Here is an 11,656-nt window from a genome sequence, read left to right as displayed (position 1 = left end):
GCATGTACCTTGCTTTGACTTTTACTAGTTTTAGCACCAAAACAATGCTGCTCTTAACCCTCAAAACAAGGCCCAGAATGCACCAGATTGCACAGATTTTAACCGTTTTTCAAACATTTTCCGGGGGAGCATGCCCCCGGACCCCCCTAGTTCGCGCGCCTGCTTTGCAGGCGCGCGCTTGTGGCTTCGTCACTTCGCTGATTTGCCCCCCCAAAAAAGGAGGAACCCCCCCCCCCCCTCCTTACAACTCATTTGGTCCGGCCCTGAGTACACACTGTTTAAATTTGTGTCACAGACGAAATATCAAACCCAATGAATGGTTTGCTTTGAATACAATTTACGGAAAACATTTCACTGCGTATTACACTTGAATTTTAGTAATTTGCGCACTTGAGCTGCGTAAAGGTTTGCACGTGCATTTTTGCGATTTTTGGGCACATCAAATTTCAAATTTACTTGTGAGAATGTACAACGATGAGAAAACAGAAAAATGGAGAGAAAACAATCCAATAAGACTGATATGGGTGACGTCACACAAGGTTGAATTAAGCAGTACACACATGTTGTTGAAGTTATTGTGATCATTCTTTCTTGAGCAACAAGTATAGAGGTAGCTCTATAAATCCATTTGATTTAATGATAATGTTTGGGGTTGCAAAAGAGTGCAAAATAATTGAAGCTGTTATTAGCAGATAAATAGTCAGACACAAGTCAAAACACCGTGCAATGTGGTATGGAATTTGGCTTGTTGGCTCACGAAGTGTAGCCTATGCGATCGTAACTTTGTCTGTCTGTGCGTTTGTGCGTGTGCGTGCGTGTGTGTGTGTGTGTGTGTGTTTGTGCGTGTGTATGTCTGTGGTAGAAACTTTAACATTTCCGAGTCTATGTGTGAGTGGTTATCCAAGACTATGGATAAAGCTCGCATAAGATTACGTCACGGTCAAAAGTGTTTGACGTCAATTAATGCATCATGACGGCATGCCTCCCTGTAGTCTTTCTCTCTCGCGTGGTGTGTGTGGTCTCGGTCATTGTTATTTTGAGCGGGCCGAGACTATTTGGCAGTCGTGTCCCTGTAAGTAGGCTACATGCAGACAGACAGATCTAGATCTAGTGTCTCTCTTTCTTGCACAGTGTCACCTAAGCTTACTGTGTGTGTGGGTGTGTATGTGTGACGGAGTGATTGAGTTTGTGTTACTGTTTGTCTATTTCTTACGTGAGCCTTGAAGGCTTCGCCTCTTGTTTTCTGTTGTATAAGTACTCGTAATCTAACCCACAATCCATACTATGAAACAGGAGTTTCCAGTGACCTTGGACTTGTCTATTGACTGGGCAACTTACCGACTCAGTGCTTCTTACTCTCCCCGTTCCTTCTTTTCAGTTTGCCAGACAGCAGTTGAAAGGTACAAGGTTAGGTCTTTGATAGGCTGAGCAAGAGTGAAAGGAAATTACCTCCACCACCACCCCCCAACCCCCTCTTCCACCCTCGGTCCACTCCTTTCTTAACAGCTTGGGTGTAACTGATAACAAGTTTCAGGACATATAAAAGCCACTGCAACCCTGTGTGGATTGGATGTATACATATTTCCACTTCAACAAACACTCAATTCAAACAAGATTTCTTCAGGTTTCTTCAAGTTTCCGCAGTCATCTCGTCAGACAGATTACTTTAAGAGACAGCAATTGTGATCATCAAGTGTGCTACATTTCACTTCGGCAGACTTTTGAATTTTAATTTCAAACTTTCGACGGCGACGACAATAACAAATTGCATGTTTGGACCCTTGCCTGATATTTCTTCGGTTCTTTGCAACGAGTGAAGACATTTCGCGTCCAGCCTTCAAACCGACGTCGTTTACAGCCTGCTGAAGTGACAATACAAATCTCTTTCTTCTTCAGGACAGATCGTCAGTACCTTGAACAACAACAACAACAACAACAACAAAAACAACAACAACAACATCAACGACAATGCTTGCGGCAGTTTTCTGTGTGCTTTCCCTGTTTTCCTGCGTTTCAGCTGCAGGTATGTATGTTCCGATTCTCTGCAACTTTCATCACATTCTCCTTCTCTTCCCTTTTTCCTTGCTTTCAGGGAAATTAACTTTGTCAGGTTTTGCGGCGATTGTCTACTTCTTGCTTTGATTTGGAAATGAAACACTTTTTGTTTATACCTACAATGATTTGTCACTACCTTTGTCATTATGCAGCCATTCCGCTGTGAATTTTTCATCAGTTGAAATGATGTTAATCTTTAGTTTTCTTAGAAGTGTGAATGCCCCTCTCGCGTAGTGTAAGTTAACGCTGGTGTGTGTGTGTGTTTTTTATCACTGGTTAGTAAAACTTGTTTCTAAATTATTCTAGTAGTTAAAAAGGAAGAAAGGGACGTCAGAATGGACGGAAGGAAGTTGCGTATGCTTTTCCAGAACGTTCTTTCTATAGGAATGACTTCTTTCTTTCTTTCAATCTTTTCTGTCTTTCTTTGGAAGGTGTGTGGAATTATCCGGAGGGACAAGGAGCGGCGTATGATGTTAGAACGCATTACATTGCCACATGTTGATAACTCATTGTTTTTTCTCTCTCTCTCTCTCTCTCTCTCTCTCTCTCTCTCTCTCTCTCTCTCTCTCTCTCTCTCTCTCTCTCACACACACACACACACACACACACACACACACACACAACCTTCTGTTTTTCATTAAATTATAAGAATCATATTTAATGTTATTTCTCTTTCTGCCTTTTTAGCTCTCCGTCCACTGAGAGACGGCTTCAGTCTTGAGAACATTGATGGCGAACGTCACTTTGGTTACGGTACCGTTCCTGGAAGTGTGGGAGGGGTGAGTATTACACACTGATTGTAAAGCAGTAGTGATCTTAAGTCGCGCGATGCTGTTTTCCTCCGTGGCTCTCCCTCTGACTATGTCTGTGAATGCGTGTGTGTGTGTGTGTGTGAATGCGTGTGTGTGTGTGTGTGTGTGTGTGTGTGTGTGTGAATGCGTGTGTGTGTGGGTGTGTGTGTGGTGTGTGTGTGTGTGAATGCGTGTGTGTGTGTGTGTGTGTTCGTGTGTGTGGGTGTTGTGTGTGTACGTGTGTGTGTGTGGTTATGTGTGTACGTGTGTGTGTAATTATGTGTATGTGTGTGTGTGTGTGTGTGTGTGTGTGTGTGTGTGTGTGTGTGTGTGTGTGTGTATGGTGTGTGTGTGTACGAGTGTGTGTGTGAATGTGCGTGCATGTGTGTGTGTGTGTACGAGTATGTGTGGCTGGGGTACGCGCGATTGTGTGCGTGTGCAGGGGGAGAGGGGAGATGCTTGATACGGGCGAGACCTTCAGTGTCTAACATTTTCGTTTGTTATTTTATGTTAAGTTCTTAATAAGGTGTTGTATTTTTGCGGGAAATGAGGATGCTAGTGGGGAGGAGGACGTGCGAAGTTTGACTCCCAAAAAAAAGGCTTGCGTGTGTTCCGACATAAAACACTAGGTACGTTCTCATGGATACTTGAACTAAACCTTCTTTTTCACACAGATGATCAGAGTCGAATTCTACGACGTGGACTTCGCATCCAATAACTGCTCGGACCTTCGGGTGGATATTTACAATAACGGGTACCTGAAGACTGACCAGGATCTTGTGGAGACCATCTGTGACCCTTTGGCACTGGCAGACTTCACGCGAGCAAGTTCCAGAGGTTTCTTCATCGCTATGCAGAGCTCCATAAACACGCAACGAGGACAGATCAAGGCCCGGTTTCTTTCAAACGGTCGTAAGTAGAGTTTGAGATTTTGTCTAAAGGTTGATGAAGCGATAATTATAAGGCAACAAAAAAAAATAGTCTGTTTACGGTAACCCGACCGACCCTATTTTTTTCGCGCAACCCTAGACTTTTTTTTTTGGCATTTGGGGAAAAAAAACATTTTTTTTTTTGGCAAAATAACGTACAAATATGATTTTGGGGGGAAAAAAAAAAATATCCCGACCTACCGACCCTATTTTTTTGGTCTATGTTACCGTAAACAAACTTTTTTTGTTGTTGGCCTAAGTGGTTTTTTTTAAAGGTGTAATCCTTCCCATGTTCGACTCAACATCTCAGGTCTGTCCAGGTGGGTTTATCATGGGATAGGACCATCGCTTCTCTTGGACACATATCAAAAATCAACATCTCAGGTCTGTCCAGGTGGGTTTTTCATGGGATAGGACCATCGCTTCTCTTGGACACATATCAAAAATGAACATCTCAGATCTGCCCAGGTGGGTTTTTAATGGGATAGGACCATCGCTTCTCTTGGACACATATCAAAAATCAACATCTCAGGTCTGTCCAGGTGGGTTTATCATGGGATAGGACCATCGCTTCTCTTAGACACATATCAATAATCAACATCTCAGATCTGCCCAGGTGGGTTTTTAATGGGATAGGACCATCGCTTCTCTTGGACACATATCAATAATCAACATCTCAGGTCTGTCCAGGTGGGTTTTTCATGGAATATGACCATCGCTTCTCTTGGACACATATCAATAATCAACATCTCAGGTCTGTCCAGGTGGGTTTTTAATGGGATAGAACCATCGCTTCTCTTGGACACATATCAATAATCAACATCTCAGGTCTGTCCAGGTGGGTTTTTCATGGGATAGGACCATCGCTTCTCTTAGACACATATCAAAAATCAACATCTCAGGTCTGTCCAGGTGGGTTTTTCATGGGATAGGACCATCGCTTCTCTTGGACACATATCAATAATCAACATCTCAGGTCTGTCAGGTGGGTTTTTCATGGGATAGGACCATCGCTTCTCTTGGACACATATCAAAAATCAACATCTCAGGTCTGTCCAGGTGGGTTTTTCATGGGATAGGACCATCGCTTCTCTTAGACACATATCAAAAATCAACATCTCAGGTCTGTCCAGGTGGGTTTTTCATGGAATATGACCATCGCTTCTCTTGGACACATATCAATAATCAACATCTCAGGTCTGTCCAGGTGGGTTTTTCATGGAATATGACCATCGCTTCTCTTGGACACATATCAATAATCAACATCTCAGGTCGGTCCAGGTGGGTTTTTCATGGGATAGGACCATCGCTTCTCTTAGACACATATCAAAAATCAACATCTCAGGTCTGTCCAGGTGGGTTTTTCATGGGATAGGACCATCGCTTCTCTTGGACACATATCAAAAATCAACATCTTAGGTCTGTCCAGGTGGGTTTTTCATGGGATAGGACCATCGCTTCTCTTGGACACATATCAAAAATCAACATCTTAGGTCGGTCCAGGTGAGTTTTTCATGGGATAGGACCATCGCTTCTCTTGGACACATACCAAAAATCAACATCTCAGGTCTGTCCAGGTGGGTTTTTCATGGGATAGGACCATCGCTTCTCTTGGACACATATCAAAAATCAACATCTCAGGTCTGTCCAGGTGGGTTTTTCATGGGATAGGACCATCGCTTCTCTTAGACACATATCAAAAATCAACATCTCAGATCTGCCCAGGTGGGTTTTTCATGGGATAGGACCATCGCTTCTCTTAGACACATATCAAAAATCAACATCTCAGATCTGCCCAGGTGGGTTTTTCATGGGATAGGACCATCGCTTCTCTTAGACACATATCAAAAATCAACATCTCAGGTCTGTCCAGGTGGGTTTTTCATGGGATAGGACCATCGCTTCTCTTGGACACATATCAAAAATCAACATCTCAGGTCTGTCCAGGTGGGTTTTTCATGGGATAGGACCATCGCTTCTCTTGGACACATATCAAAAATCAACATCTCAGGTCTGTCCAGGTGGGTTTTTAATGGGATAGGACTATCGCTTCTCTTGGACACATATCAAAAATCAACATCTCAGATCTGCCCAGGTGGGTTTTTCATGGGATAGGACCATCGCTTCTCTTGGACACATATCAAAAATCAACATCTCAGGTCTGTCCAGGTGGGTTTTTCATGGGATAGGACCATCGCTTCTCTTGGACACATATCAAAAATGAACATCTCAGGTCTGTCCAGGTGGGTTTTTAATGGGATAGGACCATCGCTTCTCTTGGACACATCAAAAATCAACATCTCAGGTCTGTCCAGGTGGGTTTTTAATGGGATAGGACCATCGCTTCTCTTGGACACATCAAAAATCAACATCTCAGGTCTGTCCATGTGGGTTTATCATGGGATAGGACCATCGTTTCTCTTGGACACATATCAAAAATCAACATCTCAGGTCTCTCCAGGTGGGTTTTTAATCGGATAGGACCATCGCTTCTCTTGGACACATATCAAAAATCAACATCTTAGGTCTGTCCAGGTGGGTTTTTCATGGGATAGGACCATCGCTTCTCTTGGACACATCAAAAATCAACATCTCAGGTCTGTCCAGGTGGGTTTTTCATGGAATATGACCATCGCTTCTCTTGGACACATATCAATAATCAACATCTCAGGTCTGTCCAGGTGGGTTTTTCATGGGATAGGACCATCGCTTCTCTTGGACACATATCAAAAATCAACATCTCAGGTCTGTCCAGGTGGGTTTTTCATGGGATAGGACCATCGCTTCTCTTGGACACATATCAAAAATCAACATCTCAGGTCTGTCCAGGTGGGTTTATCATGGGATAGGACCATCGCTTCTCTTGGACACATATCAAAAATGAACATCTCAGATCTGCCCAGGTGGGTTTTTAATGGGATAGGACCATCGCTTCTCTTGGACACATATCAAAAATCAACATCTCAGGTCTGTCCAGGTGGGTTTTTCATGGGATAGGACCATCGCTTCTCTTGGACACATATCAAAAATCAACATCTTAGGTCTGTCCAGGTGGGTTTTTCATGGAATAGGACCATCGCTTCTCTTGGACACATCAAAAATCAACATCTCAGATCTGCCCAGGTGGGTTTTTCATGGGATAGGACCATCGCTTCTCTTGGACACATCAAAAATCAACATCTCAGATCTGTCCAGGTGGGTTTTTCATGGGATAGGACCATCGCTTCTCTTGGACACATATCAAAAATCAACATCTCAGGTCTGTCCAGGTGGGTTTTTCATGGGATAGGACCATCGCTTCTCTTGGACACATATCACAAATCAACATCTCAGATCTGCCCAGGTGGGTTTTTCATGGGATAGGACCATCGCTTCTCTTGGACACATACCAAAAATCAACAGCCTAAGTGCCCTATGTGCACCGCAGTGGGCATTCTTTTTCATTAATTACGGGCGAAGTGGCGCATTGGTAAGACGTCGGCCTCCTAATCGGGATGTCGTGAGTTTGAATCCCGGTCGCTGCCGCCTGGTGGGTTAAGAGTGGAGATTTGTCCGATCTCGCAGGTCAACTTATGTGCAGACCTGCTAGTGACTTAACCCCCTTCGTGTGTACACGCAAAAACAAGACCAAGTGCGCACGGAAAAGATCCTGTAATCCATGTCGGAGTTCGGTGGGTTATGGAAACACGAAAATACCCAGCATGCCTACCCAACGAAAGCGGCGTGAAGCTGACTATGCTCTCACGTCACCAGAATTTCTGGAACGCTGAAGAAGAAGAATTAATTACTTGGTATAAGTCACTGGTGGCTTTTGCCGGAGAAATTAATTCATTAAAACATTGAAACCCGGTCAAAAGAAGCAGTCAGCGTGTTGATTTTTGGTTATGGTCTAAGTGAAGGGATGGTCTTAGCCCATGTAAAAGCCAGAACAGGTTTAAGATGGTGTTCATCACAGTTTAGTTACGATGGGAGCAATATTTCTGCTCGTGTGCGGTTGTTGTTGTTTTTTCTCCGAGAGAGTGTCGAGGAGAATAAAAGAAGGAAGAAAGATATAGTGTTGCATTCACAGCGATTAACACCAAGACCTCACCAATAGAAAAGAAATAGAAAAAAAAGACAAGCAAGAAAACACCGAGAATTAAGAAAACAAAAGCAAAAGAAAATAAGAGAACAACAAAATAACACGGCTGTTAAACTGTCTGTTTAGTTTTTCTTTAAACACAAAAAATGTGCCTTGTTTACTGAATTTACAAAGAGGACATTGATGAAAATAAATAAATTCGTACGCGACAGATTAGGTAACGATTTGGAATTGTCTCAAACATTTTTTTACAAGCAAAGTACAAGCAAAATATATACCTGTAAAGACGCTTTGAGCCAGTTTTGGGTTCTTTCTGTTTTGTTTGCTAATTTGAAGAAATCCATCCTTTTTACACCATTTTTTTCCCAAATGTAAATTAAAACCAGAAAGTATCTCCTACGTATGTTGCTAAGGACATTTGTTCATACAAGCGGGGGTGGGGGGGGGGGGGGAAGATATCACAAAACAGATTACAAATAGCCTTCTGTTGGATTCACTAATTCGGCGACCTACGAATTAAGTCAAAATCTAATAGGTCATGTACATTGAAACGTTTTCCTTGTTAGTCATTTTAAAACGCATACGCATTAGCGTTAGTTTCGAATTTCTTTTTATTCTCTTTTTACATTTGTTTTTGTTCGATTTTTGAAATAAGAGACAGCGATTCTTTCTATGTAAATAAAATAAAAAATAAAAAGTTCTTCTGACTGATTGATATCCAAGAACAAATACAAAACCCCTTTTTCATAAACAGGCAGACATCGTAATGTTGAAATTGCGTTAAACGTCAAAATATTTCTTTCACCTTATCATGCCTGTTTATTTAAATATTTCATAAACAGATTAATTCGTCTTTCTTTCTTTATTTGGTGTTTAACGTCGTTTTCAACCGTTCAAGGTTATATCGCGACGGAGGGAAGGGGGGAGATGGGATAGAGCCACTTGTCAATTGTTTCTTGTTCACAAAAGTTCACTAATCAAACATTTGCTCCAGGGGCTTGCAACGTAGTACAGTATATTACCTTACTGGGAGAATGCAAGTTTCCAGTACAAAGGACTTAACATTTCTTACATACTGCTTGACTAAAATCTTTACAAACATTGACTATATTCTATACAAGAAACACTTGACAAGGGTAAAAGGAGAAACAGAATCCGTTAGTCACCTCTTACGACATGCTGGGGAGCATCGGGTAAATTCTTTCTCGTCCCAACCAATATGGGACTCCCCCTAACCCGCGGGGGGTATTAATTCGTCTGTGGCGGCGCTCATGGTTGTATGTAGTGGTGAGGATCGAGGCTGTTGAGACTTTTCATGCATTTATACATTATATTTTGTCTGTTTTCTTTGCAGCTTTGAAGGTGACGCACGAGATTTTGCACAGATAAACAGAAGGGGGCAAAAGGTCAACGCTGTCCTCCATGTTTCTCGCACACTATTTTCAACTCTCGTCCACGCGCGACTTTGGGACGGGACTTGAGCAACGTGATCATTCGACTGAGATTCAATTTTAGAATCTGACAATAGTTACTTGTTGGGGAAAAGCTGTAGACAACTGACAACATGATTTCAAGAAGAAGAGTTGTTGTCATGAACTCGGCTAGAGAAGTAGGTGGGAGAAATTAATAATAAATATAATGTCTTTAATAATATATTTTGCCCGTTGGCAAATTAAATTTTGGACACTGAAGTGGATAACATTTTCATTTTTCTTTACGTTTGATTTCGGAGAATAATTACTGTGTGATTACTTCTTTCCTGCACAAAACAAGGTTATACCACTGCATTCAATTTCAATTGATTTGTAATCAGGGTTTTAAAATAATAGCCATTAAACGAAGGAAAAACGAAACCTGTTTGAGTTTGCCTTCTACGACTAGCCTACGCGTGTTGCATTGCTTGCTTACAAGATACAAAAATCAGAACTTGATAATCTGTGCCAAGAAAGCAAACATTTGTGCCAACACCGATTATGTGCTTACAGCACCGTTAAACTTGAAGAAACATCTTTGAAGCTTTTTTTATATACTTTTTTAATGTCTTGGTCTTTGCAATATGCATGTCAAAGTGTGAATTACTTGCGAGTTTGTTTTTTTTACCTGTACGTTTTATTGTTGCCAACAAAACAAATTGAAATCCTCGCTGGTTGTCATTGTACGCATCGTATGCTCAGTTCCTCCCTATTTGCCATTTCTTGTTCCTCTTTTTCTCACATACATTCTTTCTCTTCCCAATCCCCACACGCCTGTCTGTATTTATGACATTTCTATCTCCCTCTCTTCAACTTCTCTCGCTCTTTTCCTCTCGATTTCTCAGCGGGCGCGCGCAGGCATGTGTGTGTGTGTGTGTGTGTGTGTGTGTGTGTGTGTGTGCGTGCGTGCGTGCGTGCGTTTTAAGTCTTGAAGACACTGCTTTCGAGCGCGTGCATACATTCGCGTGTGCGTACACACACACACACACACACACACACACTCACACACACTCACTCACACATACACTCATACACACACACACTCATACACATACACTCATACACACACTCATACACACACACACTCATACACACATACACTCATACACACACACACTCATACACATACACTCATACACACACACACTCATACACACACACACTCATACACACACACTCACTCACTCACTCACACACACACACACACACACACACACACACACACACACACTCACTCACTCACACACACACACACACACACTCACACTCACACACACATACTTGTTTTCCCCTCGTTATTGTGACCATTGGCCGGCCCCATCGTTGTTTTGACAGTGCCTGCTGAAGTGACCGTTTGACCAATAGATAAGAAATTCCACATCAAGCTTATTTAAATTGGCCAAAAGTGAATGTGCATAATTACACTCACATACACTCAATATTTCAATAAACTGAAACACCGCCTGCATTGTGTTGACAAAGATGATACACACGATACACACTCGTGTGTGAACGTTGTTTTGACCGGGGTATACATGTTTTCCCCTCGTTATTGTGACCATTGGCCGGTCCCATCGTTGTTTTGACAGTGCCTGCTGAAGTGACCGTTTGACCAATAGATAAGAAATTCCACATCAAGCTTATTTAAATTGGCCAAAAGTGAATGTGCATAATTACACTCACATACACTCAATATTTCAATAAACTGAAACACCGCCTGCATTGTGTTGACAAAGATGATACACACTCGTGTGTGAACGTTGTTTTGACCGGGGTATACATGTTTTCCCCTCGTTATTGTGACTATTGGCCAGTTCCATCGTTGTTTTGACAGTGCCGGTTGAAATGACCGTTTGACCAATAGATAACAAAATTCCACATCAAGCTCATTTAAATTGGCCAAAAGTGAATGTGCATAATTACACTCACATACACTCAGTATTTCAATAAACTGAAACACCGCCTGCATTGTGTTGACAAAGATGATACACACGATACACACTCGTGTGTGAACGTTGTTTTGACCGGGGTATGCATTGTATTGACTTTCCGTGGTAGTGTGATATTGTATATATATGATATAAGGTAGTGTGCCTTTACATTTTAACTTGCTCCTTTCAAAACCTTCTATTGGCACTTAGACCAAAGAATCACAAAGCCTTTTTTTATGTGTACGAAACAGCTAAACAAAACGTGTAGCTTACTTTGCAGTGCATAATCATGAAGCTTTTTAAAATGAAGTTTAATTATCATATTTGAAGGTGGTGGATACTATAAGTGTTATCAGGGACCTATATTAGAATCAGTCTGTCAGTTACGTTTTTTTTT

General features: G+C 41.9%; 1 protein-coding gene across 1 annotated transcript; it reads left to right on the top strand.

Annotated features, from left to right (window-relative positions):
• Positions 1–1,556: 1,556 nt before the first annotated feature.
• On the top strand, positions 1,557–9,997 carry LOC138978359 (uncharacterized). The gene is made up of 4 exons (XM_070351085.1): positions 1,557–2,023; positions 2,743–2,834; positions 3,521–3,758; positions 9,211–9,997. Exons 1-4 carry the CDS (start codon positions 1,969–1,971, stop codon positions 9,243–9,245), a joined length of 420 nt encoding a protein of 139 aa, XP_070207186.1. The 5' UTR covers positions 1,557–1,968; the 3' UTR covers positions 9,246–9,997.
• Positions 9,998–11,656: the final 1,659 nt, after the last annotated feature.

Source organism: Littorina saxatilis, linkage group LG10 (assembly GCF_037325665.1).
Source record: "Littorina saxatilis isolate snail1 linkage group LG10, US_GU_Lsax_2.0, whole genome shotgun sequence".
Classification (NCBI taxonomy): Eukaryota; Metazoa; Mollusca; class Gastropoda; order Littorinimorpha; family Littorinidae; genus Littorina; species Littorina saxatilis.
The sequence above is the reverse complement of the archived record's forward strand: the minus strand, read 5'-3'. Positions and strand labels throughout refer to the sequence as shown.